The sequence below is a fragment of the Macadamia integrifolia genome, chromosome 9, assembly GCF_013358625.1.
Source record: "Macadamia integrifolia cultivar HAES 741 chromosome 9, SCU_Mint_v3, whole genome shotgun sequence".
NCBI classification, from domain to species: Eukaryota; Viridiplantae; Streptophyta; class Magnoliopsida; order Proteales; family Proteaceae; genus Macadamia; species Macadamia integrifolia.
Genome location: NC_056565.1, coordinates 8,203,878 through 8,229,982, shown reverse-complemented (window position 1 = coordinate 8,229,982; position 26,105 = coordinate 8,203,878). Strand labels below are relative to the sequence as shown.

At 37.5% G+C, this 26,105-nt stretch overlaps 2 protein-coding genes across 2 annotated transcripts in view; both read left to right on the top strand.

Annotated features, from left to right (window-relative positions):
• Nucleotides 1-9,604, top strand: part of LOC122089335 (outer envelope protein 80, chloroplastic) — an 18,592-nt gene extending 8,988 nt beyond the window's left edge. Inside the window, exons 9-16 of the mRNA XM_042658976.1 lie at nucleotides 1,401-1,554; nucleotides 1,667-1,807; nucleotides 4,182-4,252; nucleotides 4,355-4,433; nucleotides 4,545-4,660; nucleotides 4,863-5,010; nucleotides 8,808-8,877; nucleotides 9,038-9,604. Coding sequence (XP_042514910.1) covers nucleotides 1,401-1,554; nucleotides 1,667-1,807; nucleotides 4,182-4,252; nucleotides 4,355-4,433; nucleotides 4,545-4,660; nucleotides 4,863-5,010; nucleotides 8,808-8,877; nucleotides 9,038-9,192 — 934 coding nt within the window. The 3' untranslated portion in view covers nucleotides 9,193-9,604. The remainder of the gene's footprint in view (nucleotides 1-1,400; nucleotides 1,555-1,666; nucleotides 1,808-4,181; nucleotides 4,253-4,354; nucleotides 4,434-4,544; nucleotides 4,661-4,862; nucleotides 5,011-8,807; nucleotides 8,878-9,037) is intronic.
• A 2,753-nt stretch (nucleotides 9,605-12,357) lies between these two features.
• Nucleotides 12,358-16,736, top strand: LOC122088638 (DNA replication complex GINS protein PSF1-like). Its single transcript, XM_042657949.1, has 7 exons — nucleotides 12,358-12,525; nucleotides 12,704-12,854; nucleotides 14,026-14,093; nucleotides 15,059-15,172; nucleotides 15,303-15,465; nucleotides 16,022-16,171; nucleotides 16,276-16,736. Exons 2-7 carry the CDS (start codon nucleotides 12,780-12,782, stop codon nucleotides 16,300-16,302), a joined length of 597 nt encoding a protein of 198 aa, XP_042513883.1. The 5' UTR covers nucleotides 12,358-12,525; nucleotides 12,704-12,779; the 3' UTR covers nucleotides 16,303-16,736.
• The last annotated feature ends 9,369 nt before the right edge of the window (nucleotides 16,737-26,105 follow it).

Below are 26,105 nucleotides of genomic sequence, written 5' to 3'. Positions count from 1 at the left end.
AAAAAAAAAAAAAAAAAAAGTCTTCATGATGCTATTACTTGGGGTCTATGCAAGGAACATGGTAGAGAATTTTTTAAGGCATGGCAACAGGATAAGTGAGATTACCAGGATGTATGTTGACATTAGGTTGTTTTTGATTGATTGGGCCGTGTCTTCCACTAAGTTCGTGGTTGCAGAAGGGTCATCTTTTCGCAGTTCTCTTTTACTTTAAGAGGATGAGAGAACTGCAAGGTTTAAGATCTCGATCTCGCCCTAGGTTTCGCTAGGCAGCCTAGGCCAAAATACCGAGATCTGGTATTTTTTTCCCCAATCATCTCGGTGGCCGTATGGGCTTTTTAGACCCTGAAACTTGTCATTTATCCTATTTTAGGCCTTCCAAACACAGTGAATCTCTTTTTAAAAAATCAAACCCAAAATGGTACTTTGACTTTGGACTCTGGACTCTATGTAGGTAGTCTTCGTACCCTTCACCCTAAGCTATCCACAATAAAAACAAACAATATTGACCTTGTTTCTATGAAAAAAATGGTTTTGAGAAGTAGTTTTTAAATAAAACTGTTCTTAAGAAGAAGATCTCCAAAAGTTGATGATGAAGTGATAATCTCCAATCTCCAAGTGTTGAAGTTGTTAATCTACATTGTAGAGGAGAGATTTGGCAAGAAAATCCACCAAAAGCTCACTTTTTCTTCACAGCAGGGCGAGATAGGCGAGAAATGTCGAGATATGTTGAATTGAGGGTCGAAATTATGTATATACCCCAATCTTTGCTGAAAATCTCATCTATTTCTAGAGGCTGGGGTAACTCCACAGTCTAGATTGGTTGTCGACTGAATTCAGAGTGCTAAAGGTGGTATCTGGCACTGTCTCCATCCTCTTAATGAAGGCTAGACATCTGTGTTCTCATTTCTTTTTTATCTTTCTCTTGGCATTTATGTTCGCTAACTCTTTAGCTGATAGTCTTGAGAAGACTTGTGCATGTGCTGTTTGTATGTGGGGCTTGAAGAGACTGACTAGTCTCTCTTGTGGGTTCTGTGGTGCCTCACCCCCCTTTTTCTGCAGTTGCATCTTATGCTATCTGCACTAGTATTAATAAATCATTCTGTTATTCATAAATAAAGATCCTGCTTGATGATGATCCCAACAGTTTAATTGTTTGGGTGGATGGTCCTTGGGGAGAACTATTTTCAATGAATTTCTGATTGAAACATAATCTGTAGCTAATAAATGGCTACAACTTAAATGTGTTTTGTATGAGTGAAATGACAGAATAGTTATCTTTCTATGTGGTCAAACACTTCCTTTTTGGTGGTCCTGTGATAGTGTCATATCTTTAAATCTGGCTTCATACAACTTTTTCTGATCTGCTGCTATACTCATCTTTCATTGAATTTCAACTGCAGCTTTGCATATTCCCATAGGAATGTCTTTGGGCGAAACCAGAAACTTAATATCTCCTTGGAAAGGGGACAAATTGACTCAATATTTCGCATCAATTATACAGACCCATGGATTGAAGGAGATGATAAGCGTACATCTAGATCAATCATGATTCAGGTGATCTACAGTTCCTGTTGATATCAAAATCATTATGAGATCTATCTTTTTTTAACCTTGATTCCCCCCTGCCCCCTAAACTTTTTTTTTTTTTTTTTTTTAAATAATTTAGAACTCAAGAACTCCAGGAACGTTAGTCCATGGGAACCAGAATGATGGTCGTAATGTGACTATTGGCCGTGTAACGGCTGGTATTGAATTCAGTCGACCTTTAAGACCGAAATGGAGTGGAACAGCTGGACTAATTTTTCAGGTATTTGATGAAACTCACAGATTTCTCTGCCTATTTCAATTGTTAATCAGCATCCTCAATTTTTATTGCACTTGTCAACATATTATGATGAGGGCAGATCACGGGCCTTCAAGCCCAAGATTTCAATTAGCACAAAAGATTGGGCCTCTTTTACAATCTGACTTATGGACTACGAGCTTACCTGGCAGTCAGTCCAAGATGTGGGTTTGCATCCTCTAGGAGCTCTTGCATGGTGTGTTCCATCATTTTGTTTCTGAAATTCGAGTGTTTACCATGGTAATCTATCATTGCTTCCAATGACCCCTATGGAGAGGCTTTTTTTTCTTCTTTTAATCAGCATTCTATTATAAGAATGCTCCCTGGTTGTGCCAGTGCGGGGGCCAATGAGGGGTGCACATGGGCATCAGTAGGGGTGGGGTTTTTGTATTTCACAGGGGTGGGGGCGTCAGTTCGCCCCCCTGGTTGTTCTTTCTTTTCTTATTTAAGTTCGGGTCCACATCTTTTAAAGGATATTTAGACTTCAAAAAGGATTGGCCAGTTTTAAGGGGAGTTGTTGAGGGGTTTTCTAGCTCGACTGAAACACTGCTTTATAAATTATAAATAAAGGACTTAGGGGCTCCATAATCCATGATTTCATTTGCTGAAAAAGTTTGTTCTCTGCTGCCTTGTGTGGTGAGCTTCTCCTTGTGGTGATTCAAGGTGTACTGTACTCTTGTTATCTTGATCTATCCTTGAAGTTTCTTGATTCAGTTCTGTTTTTTAATGTCCGGATATGGAGCTCAGTTCTGTCCATGCGATTGAGGCATTCCTACACTTACTAGGACTGCTGAAATCAAGGGTTCCACTCTAGTTTCAGAAAGTTTCTGTCAACAGTACCTTAAGTATTATTATGTTATCGAATTCGGGTTCTATTGTTTAGCTGTTACAGTCCTACTACAAGTGGGATTGGCTCTTGGTTACTTGAAGGCCAAATCGATATCTGAATTTTAATGCCCTGTTTGTTCTAAAACTATTAACATAGACTGAGTTTCTGTTGGGTATATCGAATCTATAATCTGATCAGTCATACGACTCCTAGTTTGACTGGTTTTGATCTATCCTAGGTCCACTAGGAGTAGTACACATCAGCGGGTTTGACTCTTGGATGTGGCTGAAACTTTCAGCATTGATTCTACCCCATAAAATAGGCACTCGACCAGAATTATAAGAAGTTCTATGTTTTTGATCTGATGTCACGCAAGTTCTCTTAATTATGGAAAAATTTCACTCTGTTTTTGATCCTGTTTGGTACTGGTTTTATATCTAATTGGGAACCACATTACTGACGTACAACAGGTAAGAGTATGCTGTGTTAAAGTTTAAGCATCAACCAGTAATAGAGAGATCTGACGATTTGAAAAGTGAAGTAAAACAGCAGCAAAGCATTCTTCAATCTTCCATGCTGTGACCCTGGGGATTTCTACACATAACACCTAGTCGAATTGCTATCCTGGAACTCTTTGAATTTGTCATTCATTCAATTAAAATCTCTCTACATTAAATTTTTTGTCAAATGACTTATTTATTGACTGATAAACTCCGGAGACCTTTTAAATTCTTAGATTGGTAGACAAGTAAACAGAAAATAGAAACTATTCTAGGACTTTAGAGACTTGACAAAATAGAAACTAGGATTGTGAATCCCGAATAGGACTAATTACCCCATCATGTGGGCTTATAGAGTTGACCCATTACAAGTTTACGACATTAAACCCGAAAATACTTAGTGCAGCATTTACATCCATTATCTAAGACCCAAGCAAAGGCTTAAGTAAGCCTAAACTTCATAAGCTGAGGCCGAGACCAGAACCCAGATGTGCCTGCCTGCGTCAAGCATATTTAGGAATGGTTGAGAGAGGAAAAATATCCAATCATATGATTTTTTTTTTTTTTTTTGGGGGGGGGGGGGGAGGGGTTTATACTGTTCTTGATGAGTGACTTTTGTACCTTTGACCAACCATAATAGGAAGCTTTTCTAGGTGGCCCACTTGGAAACATTCTCGACCAAGGTACTATGAGCCACATGGAGAGCTGGTGTGCCCATTCAACTTTTTGTTACTTATAGGAGGCTCTCTGGGTAGGCCATGTTTGGACTTTCCACCTGCACTTTCAGCTGTCAAACCATCTTTGTAAAGGTTGAATTTTCAATCAGTTTTAGGATATTTAGTTTACACTAAGAATTCCATTTGGGCTGAAAAATACCAGATGAACAGAATGCAATATGATTATGATTGTGATGATGAAGGGTTTATATATATATGTATATATATATATATTTTCCTCCATCCGTTCTTTATGTTGTTGTATCCAGTGTATTAATTCTAAATTTTCTCAGCATGCTGGTGCTCGCGATGAGAAGGGGAATCCCATTATTAAGGATTGCTACGGCAGCCCACTAACTGCAAGGTAGTATCCCTCAAAGCTGTGTATAAATCAATTTTATTTTACTTATTATGCTTATGACCTGCTATATATTATCATTTGTTTACTTTTGAAAAATAATTTCAGTGGCAATGCTCATGATGAAATGCTTCTTGCTAAATTTGAGAGCGTCTACACTGGTTCTGGTGACCATGGGTCTTCAATGGTTACTTTCTTCAGCTTGTCTTTTCTATTTGCTTCTTGCACTTCAATATTATATAGCAATACTTGGCTTCTCCGTCACTTGATTGTCATTGCTATTCATTCCTCTCTGCAGTTTGTATTTAACATGGAACAAGGACTTCCTGTCTTGCCTGAGTGGCTATGTTTTAATAGGGTGAATTCTCGTGCTAGGAGGACTGTAGATATTGGTCCTGCTCGACTTCTTTTGAGGTATGATATCATATCTTTGTTGTATTTTTGTGCTTGAAAGCATGTCTGTAGCAACAGCATCAGTGTCATAGGTGAGGATGGGGTCATGATGCTTTACAAGTCTGAAAAATTTTAAATTCAAAGCCAAAGTGTAGGAATGCTTTTGTTATTCTGCCTGGGTTCTTTATTGTGCTGATTGATTATGTTGATTATTGTTATTTAGTTTGTCTGGTGGTCATGTGGTGGGAAATTTCTCTCCACATGAAGCATTTGCAATTGGTGGAACAAACAGTGTTAGAGGATATGAAGAAGGTGCTGTGGGCTCTGGTCGATCGTATGTCGTTGGTTGTGGAGAGATTTCTTTTCCTATGGTAGGTGGTGAGCAGCATTTATTCTGTGCATGCATTTCAATTTGCTTTTTTTTTTTTTTTGCAAAGATGTTTGAGATATTTTGCAGTCAATTCATGATTTTGGATTGATAGAGCAGTAGTTTCTAATGAGATAAGTCGAGGATCAAAGTAGATTTGTTTATAAATTAACATCTGAAAGAATTTATGTGATGCAGCTACACAATGGATTAATTAGGGATATTTTTTGTATTTCCTTCTATTATTTCCTTTTTCTTGTTGCTGGAGTCCTAGGAGATAGAATAGTTCTTTTGTAATTGCAATTAGATACGATACCATAGGATTTGGGGTTTGAATTAACTTATGTTTTCAGTTATAGGACAAGGTTAGGACTTCTTTTGTTTAATTCTAAATAGCAGCATGTAAGCCAACAATTCTCAGTTGGATTGGAAATTGAATGATGCTGGTAGGTTCGTGATTACTGATTTCTCCTCTTCATTGATTGAGACCAGGGTCTTCCTCCCAAGTTTGTCGTTTATTCTTCTTTCTTTCTCCTCTCGTATTGTTCCTTCACCTTTGTTTTTCTAGATATCAATTCAGAACAGGCTCCTATGTCCTCCCAGGTTTGATCTTCTCTATTCTAATTCTTCTACTTTTCTTTCATCTTCCTCTCTTATTATTCCTTCTCCTTTGTTTTCTAGCCAACCATACTGTTTGGGCTGTGACTGTAACCCTCAGTAACCGAGTCGAAACTCCTCTGAATCTCGACCTTCTGAGTTTGAATTTTGGTGGGATGGTTTTTACCGAGGAACTGATTTTAATTGACCAGTTCAAGTCCCAATTGACCTCTTTACTGTGAGATCCAACACAGAGTTCGGATCTGTTTTCTGTTCTACTGCCAGATCTGAGTTGCAGGGTTTTCCTTTGATCTTCAACTTCTGTTTGGAGTGGTGCTTGGTTGGAATCAGCAGGTCCTTGAGTAGTTGAACTCCTGAAATGTCAGGCCTTTGGACTTGTTACAAAAGAGTTCTTTCCTCCATAGCTGACTGAACTCCTGTCTGTCTTACTCTTCCATTGTGAGCAAGATGATAGAATCTTCATATTATTCACATTAAAACCCTATTCTTTTATATTACTCAATAGGACCTCATATTCTGTACTTATTTATGTTTATAACCTAACTCATGAATATTTCAGAAATACCCTTCATATTCAAATTTGATCACTGTTGGGTCCTTCCACTGGTTCACTTGCATATAAGGTGCTTTACTATTCCAGAAATTACAGAATTGCCATTGTTTCTTCGTATTTGGAATATTTTGTGGGCCATAGCAACCTGAATTTAGGGTGTTTGAACCATGGTATTGCATCATTATGTGCCTTTTAATTGCCTGTGTGGGTTTGCAAACTGATGATATCTTACATAATAAATACGTGTGCCTTTTTTCCTTTTGGATCAACTTTTATGGCAAGCCTGATAATATCTACGCCTTTTTAGATGTAAAATGTCTAAAGCAACTCTTATTTGTCTTTCAGGGTAAATTTATCCTTATCAGGCTATGCCCTTTACATATCAATGTTATTTTATAATTTGTAAAAGTTCATCAAATGACCTGGGCCCCTCTAATGGATAAAAATTATGGTCTTTATAGTGACTAATGATTGGTTGACTAATTTGCTATTTTTTAGTAGTGTTTTAATATTAATTTTCAACCTTGCTCTAGTATATTATTCTCACTTGATTCTTTTTACATTAGTGTCCTGACAAAACATTTGGATATGCATTCCAAAATACATCCCCTTCCCCTTCCCCACCACACCCCCCCCCCACTCCCAACCAAAAAAAAAAGAGAGACTTGTGTATACATATTTTAGAAGCACTTTACATCCCTGTTGTTTGAAGAAGGAGGAAAAAGAATGCATGAGTTCTTGCACAGAAGCCTAACTGCCATTCAATAATTTTAATGGTTTTATGTATTCACACACTCCCCACCCCCTGGGGAAAAAAAATTGTGTTGAAAATGAGATTTTAATGCATATAGCTGATCTAGATATAGGGAGTTGAGAAGATGAAAAGTAGGGGAGAGAGAAAAAGGGAAGAAGGATTGGGTTTGTTCTAGAAGTGAAAAATGGAGAATAGGAGTGATGAGCATACTCTCCATCATAGTTGTCAAGGCATCATGTAGGTGTTGCTTAGATGACAAAGCGGTATCTAGTGGTCATGGCAACTGAATTTTTTTATTGTCCAATGCGCCATGGTCCATGGATGTCCACAGAAGAAGGAAGAAGTTGCAGTGTCAGTTCCCACGCCACCATAGAGAAGAGCAAAGAAGATGCTTGCAACGCAGCAGCAACAGTAGCCCTGCCACCATGCCATTGCGGCTGCAAAACAGCAGAAGAGAAAAGAAGATGATAAAGAAGAAGCTACAGCACCAGCAGCTGCTGCTTCTGCTGCAGTTTCCGCCACTGTTGCCAGAGGAGGAGGACAAGGAAGGGGGTAGGGGTGGTACACCTTTTTCATTTGACCTTTGCTGCTACCATCAATTTTGGATCTGTAGTTGGTTGATGGTCTGAATCACGAGACTTGTATATTTCATCACCTTAATGGGTTACAGAAAGAGGGAGGGGTTTAGATTTGCTGAAGGGGGAAGGAAAGTTGGGTCGACTCATACAACATGCTCAGTCATCCACAGAATACACAATAATTCTCAATGATAAAATGAGATAAAAGTATATTAATATATATCAGGGGTCCACTTTTCCACAATGACAACTAGGCTTGTGATAGCTTTTCTTAATTTTATTAATGTTTGTTACATCTTTTTTTTTGGTAACATGTTTGTTAGATGAATCTACTTTATTTTTACTTGTTCCCTTTTTGTTGTCTTTTGATTAGGTGAATACTTAGCATTTGATGGGAGATAAGTACTATAGATATTTTGGTGTATCATACTATCATAGTTCAAAATCTTTTGACATAAACTATCTGGTTTAATATTTCCCTAGAGATGTGCTAATAAGTACTAACTAATATCACAGTACGGACAGCATATCAACATAAATATAGTTAGTAGTCACGACATTTTAGAGATAATTAGTTCTGCATTATGAACCAGGGTAGGTTTGTTGCAAAATTATTCTGTAAGATACCATTACCTAATTGAGCATTTCTTATTTGAGGGAAAGCTAGTGATTGAATGAAAAATAAATGAAGTGAGATGTGCCATAGATTATTTGGAGGCAGTGAGAACATGAGGAACTGGGTTATAAACTCCATTTTAATCTTGTTCATCTTCTACTCAGCTCAGTCTTGTGCCCATAGTTTCTTGTGTGGCATGTAGAAAAAGCTATTCCTTAGAATAAAATGTTGGGTCAACTATTATATTATAAGTTGACTTGTGGATTTTATGAGATCTGACCAATTGAACAAACTGATTTGGATGCTGTAAGTTCGAATCTAAGTAAATGGTGATTATTTATGGTGCAACAGAGGCTGATGGGGACCTGTGGGCCAACATCCACATCCTGTGAATGCCCATGAGAGTAAGAGAGGAGCATCCAATGGTGTCCTGTGGACTAAATCCAGATAGACAGTTACATAATCTTTTAAACATTTAGAAAGGTTTATTTGTTTGTGAGATACTATCATCAGATGGTGGTTCAAGCCAAGCTATACAGCATCTTAACTTGCTGTTGATACATGACAACATCCCATAGAATTGACCCCCACAAATTGGTTCATCAAGTACTCTTGCTCATATTTACCAAAAAAAAAAAAAATGTACTCTTGCTCATTGATCATCTTTTTTCTGTATTTGCAGTTTGGGCCGGTTGAAGGTGCAATTTTTGCGGACTATGGAAGTGATCTGGGATCAGGCCCAACAGTGCCGGGTACGTTTTCTGTCGACTCCTTAGCTGCTGCTGTTCATCTGATGCTACTAAAAGCTAAAATGTGTTGTGTGGTTTCTAACTGAACCAATGGGTCACTCGAGTTCCACATTTGTCTTACCTGAAATATTTCCATTGAAGGGTTATTAATGTGTTTTTTCAGGTGATCCTGCTGGAGCAAGGTTAAAACCTGGAAGTGGCTATGGTTATGGGTTTGGTATCCGTGTGGACTCTCCTTTGGGTCCTTTGCGATTGGAATATGCCTTCAACGATAGGCTAGCCAAGAGGTTTCATTTCGGTGTTGGCCACCGGAACTGAAGGTTCCTGTGTTTTACAGGGGATATTAGTTTCAGGCTGTTGATTATTCTTTGATTTTCCCGTTTAGATTTATTTTTCATGACTAGAATCTCAAGAGAAAAAAAGAGAATTTGGGGGGGGGGAGAGGAGGAGGAGGAGGGAGATGGGGCATGGTTTTGTTAGTTGTATATTAGGTCTTTTTTGCTTCTCTTTTAATCAAGGGGAGGCATGGTTGTGACTTATGATTTTCTGTTGGCAATGGCAGCTTATTGTCTTCTCGAGTCTGGCTGATGGGCTTTCACCAATATCGAAAGTGACATTGGGTTTACATTCTGTAGTTTAATCTCAAAGTAACTGCATTGTACTGGATTGAGCATAACTAATAATTGCTCTTTTAACTAATAATCACGGTGGCAATACATTTTATCGCGGATCTTGTGAATCGTAACAAGAATAAGTGACCATTTCAATGTCACTAATTTGCCATTTTTCTAAATGGATGTTGGTCCATGTAAACTTGTAGAGGGCTCAAATGCTCATCTTGCTGGTCAGGTTTTTAAGTTGAAACAAGTGGGGGAAATGGCTTAAAAAACTGTGAAGGAAACCAAAGTAGAGATGCTAGGCTTTCGGTATAAGGACTGAGTTATCCTTAAGTCACGGTGAATAGAAATACCTCGACTGCGGGACTTCAGATGTCTGTGCTAAGGTATTGAGAGAATATTTGGAGCACACATTAAAACCTTATAGGGGTTTGTGAATCCTAGTATGGTTTGGGTGAAAATAAAATTCTCTCGTTAAAATGTGGACTGGGGGTATGGAGTGCATATTAAAATCTTATATTGCTTTAATTTTTACTACAAAATTGTGTTAAATATAATAGTAGCTATGGCGAACACGCTTCTTTTCTTGGGAAAATATCTTCAATATTAATTTCAGGGAAATATGAAGTGAAGAAAAAACAGGGATTTCTCTATTCCTATGTACCTGATCTACCATGTTCATGGAATCATCAATCAAGAAGGAAATAAACTATGGAAAATTACAAGATTATATAATATTGGCTTTTTGTTTATAAAATTACCTATTTATTGTTTCATTTAACGGTATTACACAAAATTGAGTTTTGTTTTCTTGAGTCTTACCCTTGACTTCCCTCATGTCCCTCCCCTGCAATCCTCCTGCCCATTCCTACTATCCCTCCACCCTTATTATACATATCAGCCTTGAAACATGCACTCATGATGTGGGAGGAGAGAGAAAATATAATAAAAATCTATTTGAGAGGACATGGTACACTTTTTCAAAAGGGAGGGTAATAGTAGCTAGTAGGGGATATGCAGATATCAAGGTTATGTTTGATGCGCATTTTCGGAAAACTAAGGCACTGTTTGATAACGTTTTTACAGTTTATTGCAATAACGTTTTTGCCTTTTCTGTTTCAAGAAACGGCAGAAACAGAAATTTCCTTTTCTGATCTCAAAAACGGAATTTTGGGTGTTTGATAAACCTTGTTTCTTAAAAAGTTTCTCTCTTCTTCTGCAAATAGGAAACCGACCCCTCCAAACTTCATTTCCATTTCCTATCTCCATCCTTGATCTCTTCTTCCTCCTTGTTCCATGTTTACTGGATCCATGTTTAAAAAACCCCGTTTGTCATTACCTTGATCCTACTCTTTCACCCTTGGTTTGTAAAATCCAAATTGAAACCCTACTGTAGTTATAAGATACTGCAACATCAATGAAACTAAACCGATGCAGAACCAACCAAAACAGAAACCAATATCCACCTTCCTATGTCAGTGGGGCACAAATTAATGGGCACAAGTTAATACCAAACAAAAGTATCAAATTTTCTTTCTTTTTTTCATTAGCAACGATTACAATGGATTCAGTGAATCATTTGCATATATAAACTGGAATTACAAAAGAGAAGAAAGAAAGATCGATGAATGCCAACCTTTTGGAAAGGAAGGGAATTTCTAGGCGAGTTAAGATGGCCATGAGACTAGTACCAGAAAGGTCACACATGCTGAAGACCTGACCCACGAAAGCAGGTCCACCTCCCTTTAGGCTTGAATTGAGACCTGAAACCCTAACCATTGAAGGGAACCCCGACACCTGCGACACTCCCTCGATTGCCGATGCCGATGAAGATGGAGATGAAAGGGAACCATTTTGGTCGGAGGAGGCAATGGCCACATTCGACAGAGAAGGAATTGGTGACCGTGGAGCATCAGAAAATGGAAAAGGCAAACAAATGACTAACGAAGAAGAAGAAGAAGACGATGTAATAGATAAGGACTGGATGGTGGTGAGGTAGTTCGATTGCTGCTGAGGTTGAAATTGAATAGAGACAAGAAATTGGAGGAAGTAGATTGCATGAAACGAGAGAAGTTGCTAAGAGCTTGAAGACTGTTGTTGCTATTGTTTTGATGGATAGAGTTTGCGGCCATTTTTATCAGGCACAACTCCCATTTCCTTGCCTCCACTTGTTTCTAGAAATGATGTAACTTGTTTCGTCATGTTCGTTTCTAAGAACAGAAATGATCATAAATTTTGATTTATATTTATGAAAACAGGAGAAACTGAACAAGTTTGTCAAACGCTTTTTTATTTCATTTCTATCATTTCTTGATACAGAAATCGCAGAAACACGTTTCTTGAAATGGTATCAAACGAACCCTAAGGGCCCGTTTGATAATGTTTCTGCCGTTTCTGTTTCAAGAAAAGACAGAAACATAAATTTCCGTTTTTAGAAACAGAAACGGAATTGAAGGTGTTTGAATGTTTTTAGAAGTCGATAGTAACCAATGAAAAAATGGCCACAAGTCGTTTCCAGAAACGGCAAAACAAGTTGAACTTGTTTCGCCTGGGTCGTTTCTTGAACCATAAATAAGTAAAAATTTCTATTTCTATTTCTAAAAATAAGTGAAACGAAATAGTTTTATCAAACGCTTTTTACTCCGTTTTTGCTGTTTCTGGAAACAAAAACGGCAGAAACACGTTTCTTGAAACGTTATCAAACGGGCCCTAAATCTATTTTTAGAAAACTAAAAACACCTCAATTGTGACTAGCGGGTGGCACCAATCCCTGGAAGAGATGTGGTGGACTATCATGCAAGAAGGGTAAGGGAGTCATTCCAAGAGGAGAAAGAGAGATAGACATAGGGCGGTGGGGAGCATGATGGAAAATTGAACCCAATTAGAATTTAAGAACCGCGCCAAAACCTGGTGCCTGAAGGTGCTTAACTAAAGCAACCGCTTATTATCTAATCCAGGAATAATTGCAGTGTTCTTCCATCAGTTCTCATGGATATCAGATCAGTACTTCCGTCATTCTGTCAATGAATTGGGGGTATTTCCTCTCTCGATCTCTCCGATTATTTTAAATAAATTAAGAGTTTGTTGATGTACGTTTGATCTTGATGTTATTTCGGTGTGAACGCGATTCTTGGATCATTCTATTGCTGCTGATTTTACTCGAAGATCTTCATTGTTCATCGTCTTATTCTTCGTGGTTTGTTTATGTGTAGTGGAAAAATTGTTCTGGAGATTGACTGTTGACGTTGAAAGACTGAACTCGAAGGGGAGGGTTTCGCTAAGGCAAAGATGTACGGGAGAAGGGCATCTCAACTATTGAAGGAAAACTCCTGCAACGAAACAGGGCAATTCACGGCTTTCAATGTAAGTCTGCCTTCTAAATTTTTTTATTTTGCCATTTATTTGTAGAAAATCTCCCATTTGAATCAACACCCAAGTGCTCAACATTTAACCTTGACCTTATTCTGGAAGACCATAGTGCGGATCAATTACACAAGTAGTTCAATTCCGTCTTCTCTATGATGATGCCAACATGACCTAATCTGCAGTCTCTATCTTGTCTTATACTCTTATGTCAAAGTTAATGCAAAATATTCTCTCCTTAGGCTTAATACCTTGTCTTTGTCATAGGTTGTGTTTGAATATTTGTTGGATAAATGCTGTATACCCATCTCCTGAGCCCATATCTACCTGGATAGTAGCAAGCCATTATTTGTTAGTCTCTTGATCTCATCCCTTAACATATGGTTCTTATGACACATTTAAGACCTGTTTTCTCTATTTATATTGCTCATTGTATACCTTTCTGATGTGGCTAGCATGATTTTGACCCTTCACATTGGTCTGTTACTTTGCATCGATGACAGAAACAAACCCTTTTTTTCCCTGATGATGCAGTTTATTTCTAAGTTTCATGCTTCATAACACTGTTTTATAATGTTACATGTCCTCATCTTTTGGTGACTGATTGTCAATTCTAATATCATGTCTGCTTAAATCAGCTGGGGCTGTTTAGAAATGTGTCCAGGTGATACCAGCAGATCTCCCAAAGAAGTTGCTTATTCTAATGATAGAAACACACTACTAAACCCTTCCTCCCCTCTCCTTATATGCATCCTGTATCCTTAATAAATTTCACCATTTATCGAGGAAAGTGGTTTGACTATGCAGTTGAAACATTTAGTTGAACAGTAACTTTGTTGAAACGCTATTTCTTTGATTGATGATAGCAATTTCAATTCGTTCGAATTAAATTTTTTTTTTCCCGCCGTTCTAATTCTTTTCTTCCCAAAGAATGAGTTAATGTAGGGAAGGATCTCCTGCCTTCTCCTAAAACCTTACCAATTGAAATTCTATTGTGCTTATCCGATACCAAATTTCATCCTCTTTCGATGTTTAAGGTAAATCAGACTTCACCATTTGTTTCCATAATCATGTGCCCTGATACATTTGATCAAGTTGTAAAAGTAATGAATATCATATTGAGCTTCAAACTATTCCTGACTGTCCACCATTTGTTTCTATGATGATGTAGGCTGATATGTTTGGTGAAGTACTTAAAGAATGTAATACGCACCACCTCGAGCTTCAGTCACTGATGAGGTAGCTATCTTTGCTCTCTCTTTCTCTCTCTCTCTCTCTCATCTTTGTGTATGAATGTTCGTTTGTGTTTGTGCGTGTGTGATATTTGTGTATCTAAGTCGAGGAAACCCTTGGGGTGTTAAATTTGGTTTGAAAGAGGGTGTGTACTGGGTTTTCCAATCTTAAAAACCATTGTGTGCTAACTTTTTCATCAGGAAAGAGCACAATCTTAGCAGAGAGATAGTTTTGTTTTGTTTTGTTTTTTGTTCTTTTTTTTTTTTTTTTTTTTTTTTTTTTTTTTCGTTTTCTGTTTCCTTCAATATTCAATTTGTCCATATATTTATAATATTTGTGAAAAGCAATTCTCAGGTTCAAACTCTGTAAGTCTAAAAGTTGAGCTTGTAATTTCTTTGCCACATTAGGATACCAATTTTGTAGGGCAGATTTCAGATTCTTGACTCTAGGGGAAAAAACCATTGCGGTAGAAGTTCATGAGTCCTTCTATGGCCGTTGCATGATCATTTATTTAAAAAAGAAAACTGTAACTGTACCTTGGGTATAAATCACACATCTGGCTTTTGGCTATGCAGTTATGCCCATACATGAGATATGATACACTTACAAATTCAATGTTCTTCTTAGACCCGTAGCACTCTCTTTGGTGGAGTACTTTATGATCTAGATGGGACAATGATATGGCTTCAACTTGAAATATCCAACATGGCATGATGTCTATGATTTAAGGATACTACACCCTTCGTTGTTATTGTTACTTGTAAAGTTTGAAGTACCTACTGTTATCACCTTAACATTTATGGGAAATCTGGGAGGAGACCATTTTTTGTTGCTATCAATGAACTCCGGAGGCACAAATGTAATGAAAAATTTGATGCTGCTGCTCATTACATGCTTTTTACTCCTTACTTCTGTATCTTTTGCAACTGCCACTCTTGTCAGTTCTTCCCTTCAATAATTTTATCACACAGGAAAATCCAGGAAGAGGGGTTGGACATGCAAACAACTAGAAATCCTGACCACTTTGGTGCTGTCATCCACCATCTGTCTTTAATGCGCAATAAACGTTGCCTAATGGCATATGTGTAAGTCTCTTACATCTGAAGAGCTATTTATTTATCTATGGGAAATGGTTGTGGTAGCTTGTTATGCTTGAGATCTTCATTTTTACATTTTTTGTTGGAGATTTCAACTATCATTTCTGTTACCACACAGCTATAACCGAGCTGAAGTCATTCAGAGCTTGAGGTGGAAGGTGGGGCCAGTACTCCCCCAAGAAATTCAAGGAAAGCTGAACCAGTCTGAGAAAGAGTATTTCAAGAATCACTCTTCTGCTCTAGAGGCATACATGTCAGAACTAGATCTGGATTTGACTGTGGTATCTCTCTCTCTCTCTGTCTAACACACGAACAAGGAAACAAGGGAAAAATTATTATATCCCAGCATTATATGATAGAAAAACAAGGAACTGTGAATGAAAAGTCTCAAGATTCCATTACAAGGATCATCACGTCTTACAAAATTAATAATTCCATGCTTCATTGCTCAAATAGAGGACACAGTGGATGCTGATGTTGATTTTCCAATTGGGTAGATCAATAACATCGTATGATATTTTAGTGGCAAGCCATTAAAATATTGTCTTAAATCCTTACTGTAGTGGCAATATTAGTCCATTGCTGAAGCAAGGACATGATTTGGTAAGTGAAGAGGAAGCAAGTAGCTGGACGATAGTCCAGTTTAAGGACAGAATTATTCCTGTAGAAAGGATGAAAGGAATAGATGAGACTGTCATCAAGGTGATTGACTCTCTCTATGGCTCTGCTCGTCCAAATCTCTATCCATCCATCCGATGTTGTGTATGGACATCTGCAAGCGCATATGACCACATTCTTAGATCTTCCCAACCAGACAATGTTACTTGTTTTTGCCAGGATATGGTGCCACCCAAGGATCCCTATATTCGCATCAGGGTGCTTGATGATATTGGTGATGAGGTGGTGCTTGATGATCAGTCACACAATTTTGTTCGCCACTCTATACACTTGCTTAAGAGAACAGATGCTGAGCAGTACATCTCACAGGTAAGCTAATCGATTACCTTGTGATAGAGCTTCTCATCACATTAGTTTTTAGCATCCTTTCTAACATTACTGTTTTTTAATTACCATTTCCTTATGATCAAAAGGGCTTGATGGAGGAGCTATCAGGTTGAAAGAACGTCTTTTGGATCTTAGGGTGACATTTGAGGAGTCCATACAACACCCATTGAGTATAATGGGGAGGAAAATCAATGTGTTACAGCAGTTGTCTTATGAAGGTACCCACGTGAAACCAGGAAACTTTCGGAAACTTTTAAGAATTCAAGTGGGATTAATGCAAGCATGACTTTGGAGGTCGCCATCATAGAGTAAAATATTATTTGATTTGGCCTTAGCAGTTAACCGTGTTGATTGACACCTCACTTAAGTTCTAATTGCAGTCTGTTGACTGGACAGAGGTTGGTCTAATATTTTTGAGGTTTAGATTAATTTCGAGTTTTATCACATGAAAAGTACATGTGAACAAAACAAAGCTTGTAGAGAAGTATGGCTGATGTCCTTCCGTTTTTTTCCATACCAGAAAATTCCCCTTTTGGCTTCTTTGCAACCTATTCATCAATTAAAGTTATTATTCCCTAACGAAGGGTAGGGACAAGATTGCTAACTTGTCCTATCATTTTAAGCTTGAAGTTGAAGGGTGTCTGTGGCATAAGCTTCTCCAGGAATAATCCTTTTGGTGTGTTTTGGGATAGAACCCATCAAAACCAGGATTAAAATTCTTTAAAGTTTAAGATGATGTGGATGATGTAGGACTGATGGTTCAGTGAGAAGAATTATGCCCTTCATTAATAGGGTGTGCACGAGCTATGGTACAGGCTACCCAAAGTTCACAGACAGTTTTGTCTTTTAGCATATCATACCAAATAGTAGTCTAATATGGAGAAAAAGGTTGTGGAATCAGCTTCAACTTGCATCATCGCATTATATCTGATGATCTCTTTTAACTTTTGGGTTTTCCCCTCCGAACCTCTTGATTTTCTTGCATGTTTTGTGACAGTTTTACTGCTATAATCCTAGTGTTCTACGGATCTAGATTGAAGCATCTCCATTAGTCCCATGTCATCGGTTATGATGATCAGGATCTTATCATTTGTTGTCAAAATCATTTTACTTGCGAAGTTTTGGATTTTGAATGCCTGATATATGGAGAGGAATTGGATGGCACAACTTTTAATCAGATAGATTAATGGCGGGGTTTTGGCCTGAATATATTTTGAGATCAGACTGGGCCTGGGTGCATGACATTATTGAAGACCTGGGGAAACCCATTGAAATTCATTCAGAGTTTTGTGGGGTTTGGATTGGCAAATCCAAATCTGCCTGCAGGGAGTGGTGTTGGACATCTTAACCATGTCTGGATTGATCCATTTCCTGGCCCAATCTGGTTTTCTTTTTAAAGACCCAGTTCACTCACCTGGTTTCCTGGTTGAGTTATGCAATTATGAACCCACTTTGAGTCTGGTGCAGATTCCTTCCTGGACCTTTACAAATCTCAACCTGACCTGCCCGGCTTTCTTGACAAAGCAAGCTTGGTTCGTTGCTTACTATAGAAGGTAGGGCAGGGATTTTTTTTGAATTGGATTTATTCTGCTTTCAATCAGCACCAATTAAGCACCGTTGAGGCTTGCGCAATGACCATCTCTTTCCAAGCAGGATAAGAGGGCGATGGGTTAGTTTCATGAACCCATAGCGCAGGACTAGATTTTTGGGATTAACTTGTCTCCATTCTCCATCATGTGGTCACAGCTGAAACTTGGTGCGTGATAAGTTGTTTTGTTTCTTCACCATCTCTTTCAGATCTTTGTATAGATCCAAAGATCCATATTTCCTTATTTCAATTTTGGATCTTTGTGTCGGTTTTATGCTTCTGTAATGGTGGAGCCTCCACCATTTATGACTGATGCATCTTCATTAGTGCTTGAGGGCTTTGTCCAAAGTATGGGCATGCCCTGCCGTCTCTTTCACTGGGATGCCATTTTGTGCGTCTATTTAAAGGTCCCCATCAACGTAGCTTTATTTTTTAATCTTTGAAGAAAAATCCTTTCAGTAAAACACAATTCGTCTTATTGTCCCATTAGTAATTTGATGGAGGATCTCTCCTTTCTTCTGTTAGAAAGTGATTGTTACTGTTATTACAACCCCTAATTTCAAGAAAACCTTCTTAAGATGAACAGGAGATCATTGATACGAGGCTAAGAACTTGAAGCAGAGAAGCTCATGGACACATTAAATTGGTGTATACTAGTATATTATCCATTCAGAATGAAATGTTGAAATGTCTCCTGTCCTGAATCTGAAAATTTCACTGTAGTTAATCTCATAAAAATGAAATATTCCTGATCTTAACCTACATTATATTTTCTTATCCCTGAATTTATTGATTAGAGTCCATTGCCATCATTTAATGGGTTCAACCCAAGATAATGTCTCCGTACAGTTCACTTGATCCAGTGGCCTATGGTTTGCTTGTCTGAGCAAGTGACATAGACCATGGAGAAGTGAGTGCACCAATGAGATGCTACGGAATGGTTTTGTGCATAAAGGCAAATTAGGTCATTTCATGGGAGAGAAAGAGAGTGTTTGCCTATCCTCCCACAGCGACTCAGAGAACCTCTTTCCTATATTTTATATGGAATGGCTGTGACTGTCAAAACTTAGTTTGGTGAAAGTCCAAGAATGGAAAAATGGGTTTGAATCAAGTTTTCCTTCTCCCACTATGAAGAGAGTCAGAGACAAGTTGGTTCTAATGGTTGGATGGAACTTAGAAAGAATATTTTAGACCTTAAACAATAATGGAGAGGTAATAATAAGATCAAAGGGTGCTGGAAAATTTTTCCCAATGGGTTTAAATAGCTATTGAGGTGGGAAGTTTGAAGAATAGATTAGTTTCTCCTATGGGTACACAACACTGAAAAAAATGAACCAATAAGTTCAGCTAGTCATGGTCATCTGAGCATTGATTTTGGTTTAGGAAATCTGTTAGAAACACACCAAATGATGGGATGGTGAGGCCCAACTCCTTAGCTTTTTCTGTTTACCATTTGTGTGGCATAGGTAATTTTAGCTCTCACCTCCACCTCTGTGTCATTCTTGCTCTAACACACACACGTTGAAGAAGAAATACATGGAGAGCTCATTTGACGAAAGAGGATGGGGAGACGTGTGGTAGTAGAAGCTACCATACATGCATGATCTGAGCTGTGGGAAGGCTGATGGTGAGACACTTGTGGTATAACTTTCCAGGTGTTCAGGGGGGTGAGAGCTAAGAAGTGACTTGGACTTGGGGATCACATTTAAGCTGATAGCTCAGTGGTCTCATGTCATGTTCTTAACAAACTCTTTAATGTCCAGACCCTCTCTTAATGGTAACAGCCAGTGCTGAAAGATAATTAACACTTCACATTGAAATGGTAACATCACTAAGGAGAACAATATACAAAGGACATTTAAGAGAAGGAATGACTGAAAGAGAAAGACGCTCCTTTGCCTTTTTACTATTTGAAATCAATTCTAAGCTTTTCTCATACCATGAGCCTTCATTTGTCGGGCGATGATCCTCTGCCATGGGTGGAGTCGTATGATAAACATCAGATGGTCGAGATGACATCGATACATGCCCCGATGTCATGCTAACCATCGGATCTGTCGCTCCTCCGCACCCGCGGCTGAGGATTGTTTTCGGCATCTCTCTCACTCCTGCTCTGCAAGGGCACGTTCAGAGTTCTGAAAAGAAATACGAGGGGCAGTATCATTCCACTTAAATATGAAGAAATAGAAAAAAATGAGCTACCAAAACTCTGGCCTGAGGCCCTGAGCTGATCTTTTATGGGGTTGGTGTGGGTCCATTTGCTTACATGGCAAAAGAAAGAAATGACAAAACCTGAGATAAAGATTTGCAATTAAAAAAAAAAAAAAAAAAAAAAAAAAAGATAAAAAGATAAAAGATAAAGCTTTGCAAGATTTTGGATGATGTCATATCTTTACATGAACAGTAGGTGCCATCATTTCATCCTCCACTCTGAGCAAATTTTTTTCTTGCACGTGTCATAGCTGCAGACTCCCACATGTCATCTAGATCTGCATTCATGCAATTACGTCTTTTACATATAATTTTTCATTTTTTTTTTAGATTTATCATTGCCTCTAAATATTAAGACCAGAGAGGAGCATTGCATATATGTGACATTGTTTGCCTTGGGTTGAGATCCACGTGATCAAATGTTTATAGGGAATGGGTTAGTAGTCCTTGAAGTTTTTATATTAGACTACTCATGTGTTTCATTATTGAAAACAAATATCTAAAATGATGTAAGAAAAAAAAAATGGAAAATAAATAATCACATGAAATGATGTAATGATTTACGTGGTTTGATAAGAATATTCATATTCATGATAACATTAGATCACTATCCGTTTGTCTCTCTTAGATTATAGAGAATTGCCATTGCAACAAAGTTACAAAGAGACATCATATAGGTATAATTTACTGAAGTACCCATGTAACCCTTAAAATCAGCTCACAAACGTAAATGTGGGAACACAAGACACCATATCCCAACATTGATGTGAGTAAAGTTTTATAAGTAAATTAAAATGGAAGTGTGGGGGTTAGAGTTTTTCCCACTAGGGCATACATACTTCATTATATTGACACGTAATGTATGAATGTGGTAAACACAAAAATCTGGGAGTTATTGTGAGAATGCATATATTTGAACATTGAGTCTCTTTTTAAAGAGATAAATAAAGTCAGTAAAATGATTAATCTCTACATGAAAATAGAATCTAATACATATGCAAAAATTCATTTATGCAAGTGTTTGGATTTTGAAATATTACTTTCGTTTAAAGGTGGCATGTATAGACATGTGAACATAACAATCGTAGAACGTCCTCTCCCGTTCTTCTATTGGCTTCATGTGAGATTTCATTCCACACCGGCAACGCGTCGATCTTCTACCCTTGTCAATCCTTGACATAAAATATTCCAATTCAATGGTCTTGCACAGTGTCTAGGAATACAACCCAATACAATTCAGTAAATTCCGTTATTTTTTCCACTTGCTACCCTTGGTTTATGTGATCTAAAACTTGGATGGCCCCATTTGGTCTAGATCAACCAAGTGGGCACAAGGCTGTGTTTGATAGCCAAGAGAAGAAAAGAAAAAGTATAAAATTGGTTTAAAAAGTTCTCTCTATGCTTGGCATGTCTTGAACCAAGAGAAAGATTTAGTTTTTGAATTTCAAAATTCACATTGGGAATTGTGAAGGTTTCTTTTGCTCCAAAAAGAAAAAAAAAATTACCAAAAATACAAGAAAACATGAGAAAATACAAAAAGTTTTCTTTTCTTTTGTTCTCTTCTACTGATAATCAAAGATACATATTTTTTTTTTTTCACTATTTCATTTCTTTTTCTTTTTTTTCTAGATTCATTTTTCTGTTTTATTCTTTTCTTGGTTACCAAACATAGCCTAACTACTTGTCTGATTGGAATATTTACTGTGAATAGACACAGGATTTGGCTACATAGAGTGCGGTGGATCATTCCAATATCAAGGGGAAGGCAATGGGTACTGGATAGAGAAAACCCACGTTACATTTTCCACCATGAATATGTGAAAACGAGCATTCCAATACCCTTGAAGAGTTGAAGCCTTAAATTGACAAAGGAAGCCTATTTCATTAATTAAAAAAAATGGGTGATCTAGTCTTTATGGGATTTCGTAATTAGGGAGGCAGAGATGTTTGGAAATCTCAAAACAAGACATGAACACGGAGACTTCAGAGAGGAGGCTCACAGGTTCACACACACACACACACTCGTGCTATCTTGGAAACATAAAAGGATAGAAGCATGGATCAGTCTGGTCAAGAGAAAAAAGACCTTTGGGTGTGGCTGTTTTGATTTCTTCACTTGGAATTGGTTTCTGTTCTTATTTAATCCTTTCCTTACAGATCTACTTATAGTCTCCTAGTCTCTATACCTACTTACCTGATATGTATGTCTAACTATTTATTTATATTTATTTATTGACATGGCATAATGTGTTTCATGTTGGTAAGATAAACCTGCAAGAATAGATGCATTAATTGTCCCCTTAGTCATGTTCTCCATGTATTGAAACTATGCATCATATGGGAATTTTCTAAAATGAATTGTCCCAAGAATTTCATTCCACAAGAGGAACTATATGTATATGTGGAATTTCTAAATGAATTATCCCAAGAATTTCATTCTACAAGTGGAGCATTGAGCTTAGTAAAAAAATGTTACATATGGGTATTTGAGGGGGCTTGTCAATCTTTTTTACCTAGTGGGTCAACATGGTTTTACAAAAATAAAAGTACTTATGGTTTGAACAAAACTAAGAATTGGTTTTCTAAATGAAATTCTTTAAGTAGTATTGGTTTTCCCTGAGGAATTGATGTGGCAGATGACCAATATAGTTAGAAATTCAAGAGATCCAATTAAAGCTCAATCCCCGAATTTCAGATCTTTAATGTTCCTAGTTTGATTTCTCCAATGTTCCTTTGAGGAAGAGGAGACGAACTGAACCTAATTAAGGGATGGAATTGTATTTATGATATAATTAGAAAAAGAAAAAACAAAAACAAAATCCATCAGAGGCATGGGATTGATCTAAGAAATCTTGGAACAGTATGTGGCTGCTTTTGTTTTCTAGTAACTCTGAAATGGGTTTCCTGACAACATATTTTCTTGTGAAATAGTTTTCGCAAAAACTAATTTCAGTGATAAACATTAATCTGATTTAAGAAATTCATAATTTTAAAAAACTTGATTTTTTTATTCTGTAAAAATATTTTTCCTTTGTGTGTAAAAATTCTGTTAGAAGACTGATAATTAGGTTGGGTCATCAATAGATGCAGTATTTAATATTTGGGTTATAACTTTATGAATAACAAATTAAGTGTCATTAGGTAAAACAAAGTCACTTATTTTAACCTTCCAATTATGAGTTTTAGTATGGTTTTTGGAAGAGAAAAATTCATTATATCATATGAAACCTCTTATTAGAGTGTTTAAGTGTATACTTCTTATATAATGGAATGGAATGCGAGATAAGCAACTCCTCACAGTTTCAATTAAACTCTTGAGGATCCACACACAGCCTTAAAAAACCTTGAAATATTCCTAATTTATCCAAAATCATTTCAAAATTGACTATAACAAACTTTTTTACCCAAAATCTGATTTAGCCAGGACTAAACTTGGGAGATTAATCTCTCATACAGCAAGCACAATTGCAGTAAAAATTTTGCTCTCCTGATTTGGGCTTAGGAAAATTCATCAGTGACCTAAACTTGTTGGATCATCTTCATTCTTCTTCAATTAATTAGAAGATGTTATGGAAGCTTTACTAGAGTACCACAGGTTCCACTTCACATGAACAGTATGAACCTATACTTCTTGTTCAGTTTTTTCCACCAGAGTACTGATCGATGGGGCTTTAACAGAAGGTACATGAGCAACCTGGCAAGGAGAAGCCTTTCTAAATAGGCATTGTCCTTGCATCTTTCTAAATGGGCATTGTCCTTGAGCATGGACCCCCAAATATTGGCTGTCATATCTCTAGATCTAGTTATCTCCCTAGAGATATGGGATATTTTGGAGAGCTATGGAAATACAACTTCAAATTTGGTAAGGGAAAAGTAATTCATACTCATTGTACCGGATTCATCACCAGTTTTTGATTCTCTCTCTCTCTCTCTCTCTCTCTCTCTCTCTCTCTAGTTTTCAGAAAAATCTCTCCACAATTCACCAAGTGCTTGAATTAAGTAATAAATCTCGCATCTAAAACTGGATCTACCATATCTGCATCCAGCAGTACTAACTGCTAAGCACATTAAATTAGACACTCATTGATGAAGGAAGGCATTTTGCTCTAATTGAAGGAGTTAGATAAATGCTATATTTGGCTACAAGCCAGAAGGTATATCTAAGGGGGTTTTCTCAACTTGAATATAGTTGAATGATGTAGGTGTCACAGTACTCTTCAGTCCCTGTCCTATTTTAATGTATAAATTGTAAACTGTGATGAACTATAAGGTACTGAAGCCTAGATTGATGGTGCACTTGATCTTCCCTGCAGTTACCTCTTAAAAGCATACTAATCATTTAGGATGTCTGGAGAAGCTTCGCCCCTTAAATATATTTTGTTCACCATAAACATATAAAAGGGTGTGCCCAATGCACGAGGTTCCCATCATTGTGGGTCTGGGAAGTATCAAAATGTTCTCAACCTAACCCTCACTTAATTGAAATATTGCTTCCTAACTTAAACCCGTGATTACTAGGTCGTAATGGAACATCTTTACCCTCTAATGCCATAAAACCATCTCATACCTTAATTCTTATATTAGGGCCCACCAAAATAATGGATTCTTGCACTCCTCTCTCTCTCTCTCTCTTGGGGGGAGGGAGGGGGAATTTTGGGTGGTAAGGCTTGGTGAAATTAGGTTCCAAAGAGAGTAAGGGTTTGGTAGCCATGTCGGCCAGTATTGCAGCAAAGATATTCCTCAGTACTTATACATGTTCTTATGTACTGTGTCTTTATAAATCTCACCCACGTATTTGGTTCTCTCATCCTCATCTCTAAAGGTTCTTTGGAACAAACAGCTGTGTTAGATCTTGGCGACATAAGTGATATTACTTTCTTTGGTGGCTTCCCGGCTAAGCCTGCCTTGAGAATCACTTGGCTTGTGTTTGGCTTTCATTTTCCCACTTAAATGTTAGATCCCACCTTCACTCCCCACGACCTGAAACTTCTTTAACTACATTTCTTTTTTAAAGAAAAAGGAAAAGAAAAGGTTTCTTCTTTTGGCTGATGTATGGTTGGAACCCCACGTTTATATAGACCTTACCAGGTAGGAATCTCTCTAGGTATAAACACAATTAAAGCTTAAGAGTGTGGGGTTAGATATAATATATCTTTTCTGTACCCAAAAGGAAAAACACAATCAAAGGAAGGAGAGAGAAGTCGAGAACTATGAATCCTTAAAGGATGATTATCAATTGAAGATACCTTCAAATTAATTAATTACTCACAAGCAATTTATTAACAGAAAATTGCATTGCCACCCCCTGAACTTTGGTCTTTATTCAATGTCACTCCCTGGACTTTTCAAAACAACAAAGACACCCCCTAAAAATTCAAATAATTTCAAATCAGTCCCTGCCGTTAACAGACCCTGTTAAGTGATAGAATGTCTGTTAGGTTTTTTTCAAAATACCCAAAACACTCCCTACTGTTGTGAGTGGACGATATTACCCTCCTTTTCCCTTCTTCTTCTAAACTCACTCTATCTCACTCATATGACTAAGAGATACCCAAATCGAGAAGACAAACTTGCAACTACCTTGAGCACCACTCCCCTCCGACGTATGATCGTGAGTACCTCTCCCCTCCAGTGTGCGATCATGAAAACTTTTGCAAACGCAGAGTACTGTTTCTCGTTATTCTTCATGTACACATCTATATTTAATTTGTGTCTTGGATGCTAGAATTTCAGAAAGAAGCCACTCATAGTATCTCCCTCTCTCTCACTTAACTCTCAATAAGTCTTTCCATTTCTTTTACTCGTGTTTCCTCTCATCGTTTTTGTCTCTCCATTTTTCTTTTTCTTTTTCCCTTTGTCTTTATCATATATTAGTTGCAACAGATGCTTCCATAGTTGCAGCTTCAACTGTTCACTGATAGGATGCCCAAGCTGCATATATATTTGGGGATCATCTTGGAGATCATTTTAGCTAAGATAATAGGACTGAAATGTCCCTCAAAACCTATTTCTACTTGCATATTGTACAAGAGGCCATTTTTATCCCAGCTGTGTATCAATCCGAGAAGGCGAGAAGCCAAGAATGCTGTAACAATAGACCTTGAAGGGGGGGGGGGG